The sequence below is a fragment of the Cottoperca gobio genome, chromosome 19, assembly GCF_900634415.1.
Source record: "Cottoperca gobio chromosome 19, fCotGob3.1, whole genome shotgun sequence".
NCBI lineage: Eukaryota > Metazoa > Chordata > Actinopteri > Perciformes > Bovichtidae > Cottoperca > Cottoperca gobio.
The window spans coordinates 19649955-19663321 of NC_041373.1; the positions used below are offsets into that span (position 1 = coordinate 19649955).

The following is a 13367-nucleotide window of genomic DNA, read 5'->3' on the forward strand; positions in this document are numbered from 1 at the left end:
AGTGACAGCTCCCGTTTCTTCTTTACTTTGGGGTTTACATTTGTGGTACAAAGTTTGCGAATTGGACTGTTTTTGCAAAAGGCTCTTTTGCATAGAAAGAGGCCAATTTTGCAGCAATTTTTCGCAAAACAATATTATATTACTCAATTTAAATACATGCAAATTGTACAGGAGCTTTATACATTTCTTATTTGTGGTGTTGTAGCGAACGCACAAGCCGTGCGATCCTTTTGTACAATGTTCTCCTCACTCTGCAGGAGCTGCCACTGACTAAACAATGCTAACGCTAAGAAGCTAACGAGCTACAACTTTCTGCACGCTGTGTTGCTTTTCCAGCCTGAATCTCTGGTTCACTCTCATCCATCTAAACAAACACACTCTCTCATGCACACACACTCATGCACACACTCTCATGCACACACACGCTCATGCACACACTCTCATGCACACACTCTCATGCACACACACTCTCATGCACACACTCTCATGCACACACACTCTCATGCACACACACTCATGCACACACTCTCATACACACACACGCTCATGCACACACTCTCATGCACACACTCTCATGCACACACACTCTCATGCACACACTCTCATGCACACACACGCTCATGCATACACTCTCATGCACACACACTCATGCACACACTCTCATGCACACACACTCTCATGCACACACTCTCATGCACACACACGCTCATGCACACACTCTCATGCACACACACTCTCATGCACACACACTCTCATGCACACACACTCTCATGCACAAACTCTCATGCACACACACTCTCATGCACACACACTCGCATGCACACACACGCTCATGCACACACACTCTCATGCACACACTCTCATGCACACACTCTCATGCACACACACTCTCATGCACACACTCTCATGCACACACACTCTCATGCACACACACTCTCATGCACACACTCTCATGCACACACACTCTCATGCACACACACTCTCATGCACACACACTATCATGCACACACTCTCATGCACACACTCTCTCATGCACACACTCTCTCATGCACACACTCTCATGCACACACATTCTCATGCACACACTCTCTCATGCACACGCTCTCTCATACACACACTCTCATGCACACACACTCTCATGCACACACACGCTCATGCACACACACTCTCATGCACACACTCTCTCATGAACACACACTCTCATGCACACACACTCTCATGCACACACACTCTCATGCACACACACTATCATGCACACACTCTCATGCACACACTCTCTCATGCACACACTCTCTCATGCACACACTCTCATGCACACACATTCTCATGCACACACTCTCTCATGCACACGCTCTCTCATACACACACTCTCATGCACACACACTCTCATGCACACACACGCTCATGCACACACACTCTCATGCACACACTCTCTCATGAACACACACTCTCATGCACACACACTCTCATGCACACACACGCTCATGCACACACACTCTCATGCACACACACGCTCATGCACACACACTCACATACACACACTCTCTCATGCACACACACTCTCGTGCACAGACAGAAACCCTTTAAGGTCTATAAGCGCTGTCCTGTATCATCACAGAGCTGTCGGCTTAATTCTCCTTCTCCTTTTTCAACTTAACATCCTTTTCTGCAAACACTACGTTTATTTTTAGTCGGCCAAACTTTCATTGCGTCAGGGTTGCTAGGTAACGTGCGCTTGAATGACGTGAGCGCAGCCAGGAGAGATGTACGGCTGTACAGCGAGACACACAATCGTATCACTTCTAATGTCCATATTGCTTTGAACATAAAGGCAGAGGGGAACTCATCTTAGGGAGCTGTTGTTTCTCTCTGCCTGCTCTTATTTTCTTAATCCATCTCCTTCCTCTTCATCCTTTCTCCTTCCTCTTCATCCACTCTGTTCCGCCTCTTTCTCTCGCCGTGTCTCTGTCAGGTTGTGACGGTGTGTCCACGTGACCGCTGCAGAGAGTGCAACACACCGAGCTGCAGACACAAACGCTCTCGTTTCTTTTATTCCACCTCTGACTGACAGTCAACATGCACGACTCCCTCCGAAGCACACACGCAGGAATGTTTCCACGCCAAAGCAAAACTAACGTCCTGAACGATGCATAGCTCATTTTCATTACTGGACCAATGGAGGGTAAAACATGGCTGTGCTCTTCACCTTTACTCTTTGCTGTCTTCACTTTTCATGCTTTGGACTAATTCAAGTCGCTGAACTCCACATGTGTAGCACATGATCTGCGATCCAGGACGGTTGCTTTGATATGCTGATATGTTGCATGGTAAAGTGGAAAATGTTACAACAGGCTGGATCTCCTTTAACTCTCTCCTTCTGCTCTTGTCTACTGCTGTGGTTCCACCTCTCACCTCTGTGCCTCTTTTCCTGTGTGCGCCTCCCTCCTCCTGTCCGGCTGCACCCATCACTTCCACTATAGGAAGTGTCCAAGCGGGAGGACTTGCATGCCCAGCTGAGCCTAATTCAGCTGCCTGTAGACTCAGGGGTATGTAAAGCACTGCAGCTCTGCCTTCCCACCCTCCATTCAATAAACTAAGCGTCCTCCTGCATGCTCCCCTGTGCCCTCCCCCTTCTCCTCATCCTTCCCCACAGAGGCTTTGCAGTGAAGTGTCAGATCTCTCAGCGGCCACAGCTTGGAGGTTTCTTCTCATTAATAGTGGAGTTCACATCAGTAGCAGGAGAACTTGACTCTCGCCTTTGTGCATAATTGTTCGGCTGATTAAGAAATCAGCTAGATCATTTATCCTCTGCATTCATGCAGAGGATCAGTTCCAAACTCGTGGGAGCGGCTAGAGTCTTAAAAAGAGCCACAAATGATGTGATGATGTTTTCTAACTTGGCATTACGTGATATTGCACCGTGCAGATTCCATTTTACTCTCAGAGGTTTTGAGATCTTCAACGTGCACAATTTAATCGAACGTTAATCACGGCCACGAGTTCGGCTTCTCGTAATCAAAGGAACCTGATGGACTTTGATATCGGTGTTTAAAATGCTCAGAGTTTGATGTGAGATGTAGAGTTTTCTAACAGCCTCCAGCAGGCTCTGGAGACGTTCTGTGAGAAGCTTTGCTGCATGTTGCCGCTGCAGTGAGTCACACACAGCAGAAACTGCATCCGGCTGAAGAACAACCTGCTTTTAAATCTTCATTTCAATGTGAAAGTACAATAAAAATCATTTATCAGTTTTATCACGCAGCTATACTTCAGTGCTGAACGCTTTGCAAACACAATTCAATACCGAACAAGTAGGAAGTAAAAGTCCAGTTCATGCTCTGTATGCACAGTGAAGCTTTAATCCTGCATTAATGCATCATAATGAGGGAAATATTAATACGCTCACAATAATATTTCACAATAAGAAATACATTAATAACTTTGTCTAAAATAAAAGGAGTTAAATAAATATTCGTGTTACCAAACTGATCTTTAATAATAACTAAAACCATTCTTATTATTTTGCATGTGACCTCTGCAGGAACAGTAACATGCACACAGTAACAATAAAAGCTGCCCTACCAAAATAAAGGTTTTTTACAATATTTCATTTAAATGTGTTTGCAGCTTCACAGAAGAAACAAATGATTAAAACTCACGACTCTAACCCGACATTAACCAATCCATGTCTGTGACAAGCGTTTTAGCAACAAGCGAGTGGATCGTCCTGAACGATAGAACATCTTCGGAAAGAGATGTCGCAATTCCATTTTTTTAAAATAATGTATCCTCTGTGCAGCACGGATGGGATTCTGAAAACCTCTGCAGAAGCAGCACGGCTCAATATGTTTTATCTGAGTGACAACAACTGGAGGGAAACAGCTGAAACATCACAGACATCACAAACACAAATGCAGTTTGTCTTCTATGTTTCCCAAAGCCGAGGACCTCCAACATGGCTGCCAGAGAAGGAGTCACTTCATGTACAAGTCCTCTGACGTGCTTCCTGCATGATGTCCTCGCCGCTGAGACTAACCGGGGCCGTGAGGGACAGCAAAGTACACTTGCATCACTTTGCTGTGTGTCTTTCTTTTCTTCTCCTATTTTTTAAAAAGCAGACTCAAACCTCAGATTGAATACTAACCTACCCCCCCCCCCCCCAGCCCTCCACCCCGCTCTTTTCTCTTTCTAGCCTCGGGGTAAGAGCGCTGCCAGATCTCTCCCTCTTAGTCTCTGTTGTATCTGGCTGGATGTTAGACATGAAACGAAGGGGACGAGGACGGAGCGGGCGGGGGGTGGGGGTGGGAGTGGTGGGTGTACGGGGGGGGGGGGGTGTGCGATACAAAATCCAGCCAGACTAGAAGATGAGAGCTAATAAAGAGAAGGGGGGGGGTCAACTCTGTTTGCATGACTCAAGCTCTTAAGGCAAGAGCAGTGCACTCTGGGAAATGAGGCCTTTGAACTACAGATGGTTGTAAGTCTTGTCCTCGTGTCCTCTAATTTTACATCCAGAAGTGGTCCACTGGGGGGGGGAAACTGATAAAGTTACACTTTGATTCTCCTCCTCTACATTTGATACATCTGTGTTCTTTGCATACATCGTATGAAGTGGTTGAATTCCAGGACTGTCGATATTTAAATAAAGTGAGCGTTCCACTGTGAGCGTGTTAGCATGCTGATGTTAGCTTTAGCATCACAACTCGGCTGCAGCCTCTTGTGACATTTCATTTTCATGAAAGGTTTCATAACATAATAAGTCTTGTTTGAGATTTAAAATTTCAGGAAGAATATTGCCATATTGAATATTTGTGTTATGATTTGGAGAACACATTTTATTCTCCATTGTGGCATCAATCACCAACAATCTAACATGTGCAGAAAGTCATTTTCATTTGATGATTTTATTCAAATATCGGCCCCCTGGACTTCTATACGTGTTGTGGATGTTATTAGTATTGTTAGTTAGAGGTTTACAGCAGCACAGGTACCCAATACAACTGGGATCATTCAAATGCACACACACACACACGCACAAACACGCACACACACGCACACACACGCACACACACACACACACACACACACACACACACACACACACACACACACACAATGACCCCTCTTCCTCCTATCACCATCCACCCCGATGTCATCCATTTACACCTTTTTAAGCGATGTAATTGAGATCCCCTGCGCGCTGTTGGTCTATTACTGTCTGGCTATCAGCGGCGGGCCAGTCTGGTCCATCTCCTGCTCTCGCCACCGAGCACAAATTGGGCTGGCAGAGTGTAAACAAGCTATCCAAACAACCGGGCTATTTCAGGACGAGGGATTTCCTCCGAGTCCGGTCCTGATCCACCCCCATAAGTATTAAAACCAGACTTCCCTGTTGATTTGTTTTCTGACTGCTGAGACATGGATGAATGTCTGCCTGTAAAGAAGCTGTGCATCATGTGCCAGAGAGGGACAGGTGAGAAAGACTCAGTGAAGATAGTGCAGAGAGACACGATGGAGAGGACAGAGAAGGACAGAGAGAGCAGCAACAGTCGACCTGCTCGTGCAATCTGTAGAAATACCAAAGGTTTCTACGACGGCTGCACTCATACTTAATAAACTGCTGTTTTCATGATGCAGCATAAAGAGTGCTGCACTTTATACTTCCTTAAAGGAATCATTAACTTAGAGCGGAGAGTCCTGCAGGTACAGAGGAAACATCTGCCTGAAGTGACACGTTATATTTAATAATGTCGACCTGTAAGAAATGTGTGCTTCATATAAATAAGGGGCTTTCTATATTCTTTAAATGAATATATAATATCTTTGCTCACCTTTAGTTGCTGCTCATATTAGGCAGGAGTTGTTCTGAATGACTCGACCAGAATTATGTTATAATGGAGAAATTAGCATCTTTGTGCTAATGCTGGTCTATATGTGTGACTGGACTGAACTCTGACGCTGCATGTTCCACACCAGCGTAAGTTTTAAGCGTTGGCCATATTAGATATGACGGAGGAAGGGAGGTGACGTAGTATAAAGAGCGTGCCAGACCTCTGTGAGATAACGCTACATTAAAGCCCTGGATGTTTGCATATCTTCTGATCAAGCTGAAACATTTTCTTCCTGACTTCAGTTTGAGCCTCTAAAATGTTCCCCACACATTTCACTCATCAACCTGCATCAGTGCAAAGCATTGTGGGTGATCAGCTTTATGTCCTCTGAGAAGAGTAGTACTCGTCCTCCGTGTCCTCCATGGACCGGTGCTGTGGTCCCTGCTATGGACCGGTGCTGTGATCCCTGCTATGGACCGGTGCTGTGGTCCCTGCTATGGACCGGTGCTGTGGTCCCCGCTATGGACCGGTGCTGTGGTCCCTGCTATGGACCGTTGTATATAAGGGACTCGTCAAACAGCGTAATATCAGCTGCAGCCTCTGCAGTGCAGGACGCTGCTCTGTTGGTGCCTTTTCACAAATGCTTGTGCAAATTGATCGCATTAGAATCTTTTGGCGGCACAAAACATTTACAAAAATGTCAAGTTGTTGAATTTGTTTAATTAATGTCCTTTGGGTTTCCTGGTTGCGTCCGGGTTAAAAAGGGGACCTTGTTTTCACAACGAGCTAATGCATGACTTCATTCACTGAGTTTAGTTCTTTAGTTCCTCAGTTATTTCAGAACATAAAATAATAAGATGAACGGCTGACACACAAATTCACTAATTTTCCATACTTTGCTATTTAAAACAGTCATCCCCAGGTGCTCTGTGCTTCCTGCGAGAGCCAAGACTCTCGCAGGAACCTGATGAGCTCAGCAACTACAGTATAACAGCCTCCAGTATAGTATAGTAGCCCTGCAGTCCACTGCTAGTTCATTAGTGTCCCCTCTCCTTACTTAATGACCACACACACACACACACACACACACTCACACACTCACACACACACACACACACACACACACACACACACACACACACACACAGTGGCTTTAACTAGAAGGAGAAAAGACAAACTGGTTCCTTGCAGACAGCCACACCCAACACGCCTGCAGTACACCCACACAACATGCAGTGTACCCACACCCACTGTCTCTCACACTTATGGGAAGTATCAATAAAATCAATAGTTAGTTTAAAAGGAGGTGCATGGTGTTGAGGTCCTGAGGCTTTTCTGCACAGTTTATTCACTTTGCTACCACAGAGGTCTGACTCACCGGGTCGGTATTCTATTAATCCTACTTCCACCTGGCACCCTCGCACATATTAATGGAGTCTCTGGCAGAGCGCAACAAATAGAAGCAGGAACTGTGAGGTCGGCTGCAGAAGGTTTGTAAGCGGAAGGCAGCATGAGGCAGAGTAATTAAGAACTCCAGAAAGGTCTGTGAAAGATAGTAAGAGGGGGGGGGGAGCTGATTTAAAGATTGCCCTACAAAATAGTGAAGTACACTTAGTGTGTGTCGTGTGTTTGTGTGAACATCGTGGACGAAGCAACCAAACTGAAGCTCTTTCTTAGATGTTTACGGCTCTCGGCAAGTAAAAGAAAAGCCGCACGGCAAACGTGTAAAACATAACACACGTATGTTCTCTCTGGAGAGTTCCATCGTTTCAGTTTGGTTTCTCTTAGAACCTTCTCACTGTCCTTGCATGACAACACTTTACATAGTTCATCTTTTTCACCGTCTCTCCGCACCCTTTGACCTTTGACCTCTGGGATCAGGGAGACCGCGCCCGTCTGCTTACAAGAGGGAGGTCGTCCTCTAGTGACTGATCCGAGGTCAGATCTGATGCGACACTGACATGCAGCTCAGCAGCGATCTGTGTTTAGAGGCAACTCCACTCAGAACTCAGATATTTCCACAGGTGTCTTCTTCTAACTCTTTGTGTGCTTTTGTGTGTCAAGGGTGACGCTTCTAAATCGGGTTCGGAGATCGATTCCTGTGCACGAAGTATGGAGGATGTGAACGGCAGCAAGAAGGATTTATCCGCCTCCGCAGGTGAAACTGTACATGTGCACACGGTGACACATTGCATGAGGAGTTTAAAGGACTGAACTCAACCCTCTGTGATTTCCCGGGCAAAGCTTGTCCCGTCTGTGTTTGCGCAGTTAAAGGAACACTTGTATATCAATTCCTCTCCCTGTGTTACCTTCAATTCTCAAAGTGAACATTATGTTTCTCGCATGCCTCCACCTCCCCCACTTGTTCCATACCTGTGGTCTCTTCTTCCCCCATTGGTGTCCGGCCACACTCAGTGGTCCCGTGCCTGCGAGGCATCAGACCAGCCGCCTCCTCTCTGACGCCTCACACAACAGTTCCCTTAGCCTTTCATTACTGTTCACGCAGACTGAAAAGCAAAGTACAACTCCCAGACGTACGGTATCATCCCCCCTTCAGACGCTCAGTATGAAACTGCTTACATAGCCGATGCTATGCGCCTGATGTATTTCATCTAGGCCTTCGAGTAAAGATTGGAAGATGGAGGAATTAACGTTATTAAAGTTGCATTGCCCTCCGCATGTCATATATTCGTGTTGCTGCCAAACATAATATTCTCTCCCACGCATCCCATAAGATTAATTCCCTGCTGAAATATTCATGTTGTTCAATAACAGTAAGAGGCATCCATTGTTAAGTGCTTTACTGAGGGTGTACCCCTGTGGCCTCCCCCCCCCCCGCCCCATGTTCATCTTAGCTCTGTGGAGCTTTCTTCATCAACTTCATTTAGTTCTGGCCTTCTACAGTATCTTTAATGCATTCATCTCATTAATTTCCTCTATCTTTATATTAAAGCCGGTTTCTCTCTTTCCGCTCCAGTCCTGGAGCACAACATTTGACATTCTTCATCCATCTTTCCTTTAGTAGTAGTGCCTGTAAATGGTCATGTGGACCTGAAGACCAGCCTGACTCCTCCTCTAATCACCCACACGGCTGCCACCCCCATGCCTGTGCTCAAGCTGCCAGTCGGAGGAGACCCCGTCCCCGTCTGCGAGTCCCGTCGAGGCAGCAACGTCTCCATTGATCCAGCCTGCTATGAAAAATCACCGGTTCGTATATTTGTTATTCTCTCACACAAAAAAGCAAATGAAAACTATACTTTAAAATGTTGTTCAAGGACCTTTTTTTCCATGACTGCGACTATATCAACACACAATAATGTTGACTACAAAGACTAAAATGTAGTTTATAGAATAAAAAACGTTTAGAAAAATCTCTCTTTATTTTAGTTGAAGTTTTGAATCCTCACTACAGCAGAAGCATGTGGCAGTTTCCAGCTGCAGTCCCAGCTCGTCACAAAGCCAACATTAATACACACGTAAGGGGATAAGTGTCAGGAATTATCCCCGGCCCCCAGCGCCGCCCGGCTTGCCCCCGAGTTTCTCTCTGACTTCATTGTATGCATCCTGCTGATGGAGGTCATAATGATTGATGATGATTAACGTGGCGTGCCGAGCCGACACTCGACTTACTGCTGCCACTGCCACTCTTCATTGGACAAACTGATGATGGGGATAAAGACGTGAAAAGATAAGCCCAGATCTCTACATCTGCTTCTGCCTGTCAGCAGGAATCCTTGTTCAATTCAGCTCACGTCGAGCCCAGTCAACCCAATTCAGCTTAGATTATTTGCATGAAAGAACGACATCGCTAGAGTTCTAAAATACAATATCAACATTTTCACTTGCTGTGACTCGTGTAATTCTTTTCCTCTGTCCTGATCGTTATCGCTCTGTCCCTCTCTGGTCATCTTCCTGCTCCAGACCAGTGCCCACAGTTCCTCCTCTCACGCTCCATGGAGCTCCAGCAGCGGCTGGACCAGCCGTCGGTCCAGCTGGAACAGCCTGGGTCGTGCTCCGTCACTCAAGCGGCAGAAGCAGCAGTCCGGCGAGCGACGGTCTCTCCTATCCGGGGAGGCCGGCTCCAGCTCGGATGACGGGGAAGGTGGAGGAGAAGAAGGAGGTGGGTTGATGGAGGAAGATAACGCCTCTCTGGTCAGGACGGACTCCATGTCGCAGTCGGAGAGAGGGCCCCGACACCGGAGGATGGAGTCCTTGGAGACTCGGAGCTCCATGGATTTGCCCCCTGATGTTCTGCTGCAGGTACATTACTCTCACCTACACCCAACACCACACTCCCAACATGTGTGTAGAAGAGAACGGTTAACACACTCTGTTCAAACGATCTACAGCACCTGGTCTAAAGGGCACGGCGCAAGTGTATTTAGGGCGGCAAACAACATTGCGTAATTAGGATACAAAAAAAAAGGAAACTGTATTCTGTTATGGTTAATCTGTAATCCAGACGTAAAATTGGTAGATTAGAAGTAAGAAGCACTCCAACCTGCCCATAAAATGATGAGATTATAGCATTTACATGACAAGTGTATCCTGTCCGTGTGTAGGTGCCAAACCTGCACCGCTCAGCCAGCATGCACAGCTCCAGACCCCCCTCACTGGGACACTTACGGACCCCAGAGCACAGTGACTGCAACGGGAAGGGCTCTCCTTCAGCCCTGGGCCCCACGCACGTCTCTCTGGAGGACAACACTGAAGACGAAAATGCAGAAGAGGAGGCCAACCCGGTCAGTTTGTGTGCACGTTAGCTTGTACGGTATGGGTTGTGGTTAATGATGTAAAGGTTGGGGAGTTAAAGTAGGAAGTGACAAACAAGTACGTATAACGTATGAATACAGATATATTTGTGTGTAATAGTAAACCATTTTTAGTTAGATACAATAAAACATCATCTGCAAATAAAGAGTTTTATAAGAACAAACAAATGCAAAAGCTTCTATCTGTGGAGAGTAATTGTGGCTCACAAACAGGAAGTAGTGACGGTATGAATAATGAATGTACTGTGCACTTCCTGTTCCCTGCAGAGTCCAGTTTCCAGACTGTTCCGCTGGCTGGAGAAGAAACAACCCGAGTGGTGTCGACAGAGAGACACCTGGTCACTCTACCTCTTCCCTCCAGAGTCCAGGTACTATTCACAACTCCGTAACTCGACCTCTGCCCTGTTTTCTGTTTCTAGAATATGGGCATAACATATTCATGGGAGTTGTGGGTGCACAGCACAAGGAAAACTGCTTCATCTTGTGGCAATTTAGAACTATATTGAAAATGAGTTCACAGCACTTTTTAAATGTCATATTTTTGTTATCAGTGTTCAGGAAAAGACAATCTGAGGCAATTCTTCACATTGCATTTAACTCACATCCCATAATGCTGACTGTAATGGCAAATCGTTTTTTGCCGCAATGTGAGCACAGCATTTCTTTCCCTCCCACAATCTCACTTCAGAAGTCTCTTTAATCTGCACATTTCTGCCATGTCAGGGGTGAGTAAGGAGCAGAGGGAGGTAGGGAGTTTCTCCTACTGAGTGCTGCGTGTTATCTCAGACACGTGCTGAATCCATCGCTTCCCACCAGCATTCGCCCCCTCTTCCTTCACTCCTCCTCCCCTTCTGGGGTTTTGATCCGTGCGTCTCTGTGAAGGCAACACCAGGCAACACGCTGCGCCCAGCCTGCCGCCACAGCACCGCAACATGCTAATTAAACATCCAACAACAAGTCTCCCCCCACCCATCAGTGGGAACCTAATGTTACCCACCAGTGTCTTATAATGTCTGTGATGAGCAGATGTTTGACATTTGCTGACTCAGATACCATATAAAATATTCTCCATCGTCAGACTTACAAGGAGTTGGCAGCATAGAAACCGATTGTTCCCCAGAAGTCGGGAAGTTTTGGCTACTAATACTGAGTACAATGTAGTTACTGTTATCTGACAGTATTTAGCTTCATTTCCACTGCATGGTACTAGCATGGCTCGACATGGATAGTACCTGGTACCTTTTCTGGAATCACCTCGGTCGAGGTTTCCGAGCGAGCGGAGACAATACTAGAAGGTGGAGTTAAAACACTGAAGACACGGGACATCCTGCACAAACCCACTGTTTTTAAATACATTACAGGTCCAAGTCTCAAGCATTGTTTAGGGCAAGTCAAGTCCCAAGTCAAGGCACTTTCCCCCCCGAGATGACGCAGTCTTGCCTGTAGTATCCGGTCTTTATGAAGAGAAAAGACGAGGCATCAGCACCGATCTAATAATGATGTCATCTATCTAACCTGTTCAAAAGGTATGACAATCACACAGACACTTGTAATGTCATCGACACAGTGATGACGAGTCGACTCAAGTCCAAGTCACAGTGACTAGAGGCCCATCTGTGTTTCAGCTGCTGATGACTCTCTGTTGGCCGTGTCACATGGTCTGGAAAAGGTTAATAGGAAAAACTCCATGCAGTCTGTTATTGTCAGAGTATTAAGAAAAAGTGAAGGATCTTGGCTCAATCGTGGCTTCTAGCTGGCTTTCAAACACAGCGGGTTGCCAGGTTTTGGCCGTCACTGAGAGTGACACGGAGGACACAGGCCCTGCGTGACGCCAATTCTGGCCTTAAACCACCGCCTGTGCTCACAATAACATCAAGAGACAGCCGCGTAGTGGGAGGCCTGGAGTCCAGCGGCTTTCACATAGACCCGAGTTCACCTCAACCTGCTTTTGAGCTCTGTGTTGGTTCTGCTGCTACTGATGATTACTGCAGGGGAAGTCTTACATGAGCAGAGGCGTGGCTCGGCTCTGAATACATACTGTGAGATTAGATGTGTAGGCTACAGGACTGGGCTGTGTAAGAAGAGTCATGAAGGAGACCGGGGGATGTGCAGCGCTCACACAGAACATCATCATGGGGGTCATCTGAGCAGCACGTTATAAGACACAAATAAGAACAGAACAAACAGCAGGGTTTCACAGTTCCAGTAAATAGTGAAAGCTTTGTGGCATCTTTAATGTCGAAACGTTCTGCATTGCTTTAACACCAAAGCGATTCCGCCTATAGCTAGAGAAAACGTTTAATGTTCTCGCCATCTGTCAGCTCTTTCCCATAGGAAGTGATGCGGTGTATGTCTCTGGTTTGCTTGGAATGCGCAGAAGAAGAAGAAGAAGAAGAAGTGGGTAATTAGCACGAGCGGCTCCCATTCGACATGAAGAGGCCATGCCGCTGCCTGAGCACTGCCAGAAACTGGAACTTCTTCAGCACTAGATCCAAGCAAACATGTCACACTGTCGCCTACACTGCAGCGACTGGAGATTTCTGAGGATGTGCCAGTGTCAGAGGCGTGTGCTCTCCATGTCCATCCTCCCTCCTGCTTCAGGATAACACATGCATTCTTCAGCATCAACACGCTGACATGCAGACATCAAAGAGGATTTAGCTAATTCAGTCTGCACCCTGTATGCTTAATGATCACATGATGCAGCAAGTGTTGACACGCTGGTGTGCGCATTGCACAAATAAAGTCATAAATCTCGTTCTGATTCTCA

General features: G+C 46.4%; 1 protein-coding gene across 1 annotated transcript in view; it reads left to right on the top strand.

The window, feature by feature from the left end:
• cacna1g (calcium channel, voltage-dependent, T type, alpha 1G subunit) overlaps positions 1–13367 on the top strand; it is a 109198-nt gene that overhangs the window by 48350 nt on the left and 47481 nt on the right. The window contains exons 13-18 of the mRNA XM_029456769.1: positions 2481–2546; positions 7890–7983; positions 8848–9032; positions 9747–10085; positions 10388–10567; positions 10865–10965. Of these exons, the coding sequence (XP_029312629.1) occupies positions 2481–2546; positions 7890–7983; positions 8848–9032; positions 9747–10085; positions 10388–10567; positions 10865–10965 (965 nt within the window). The remainder of the gene's footprint in view (positions 1–2480; positions 2547–7889; positions 7984–8847; positions 9033–9746; positions 10086–10387; positions 10568–10864; positions 10966–13367) is intronic.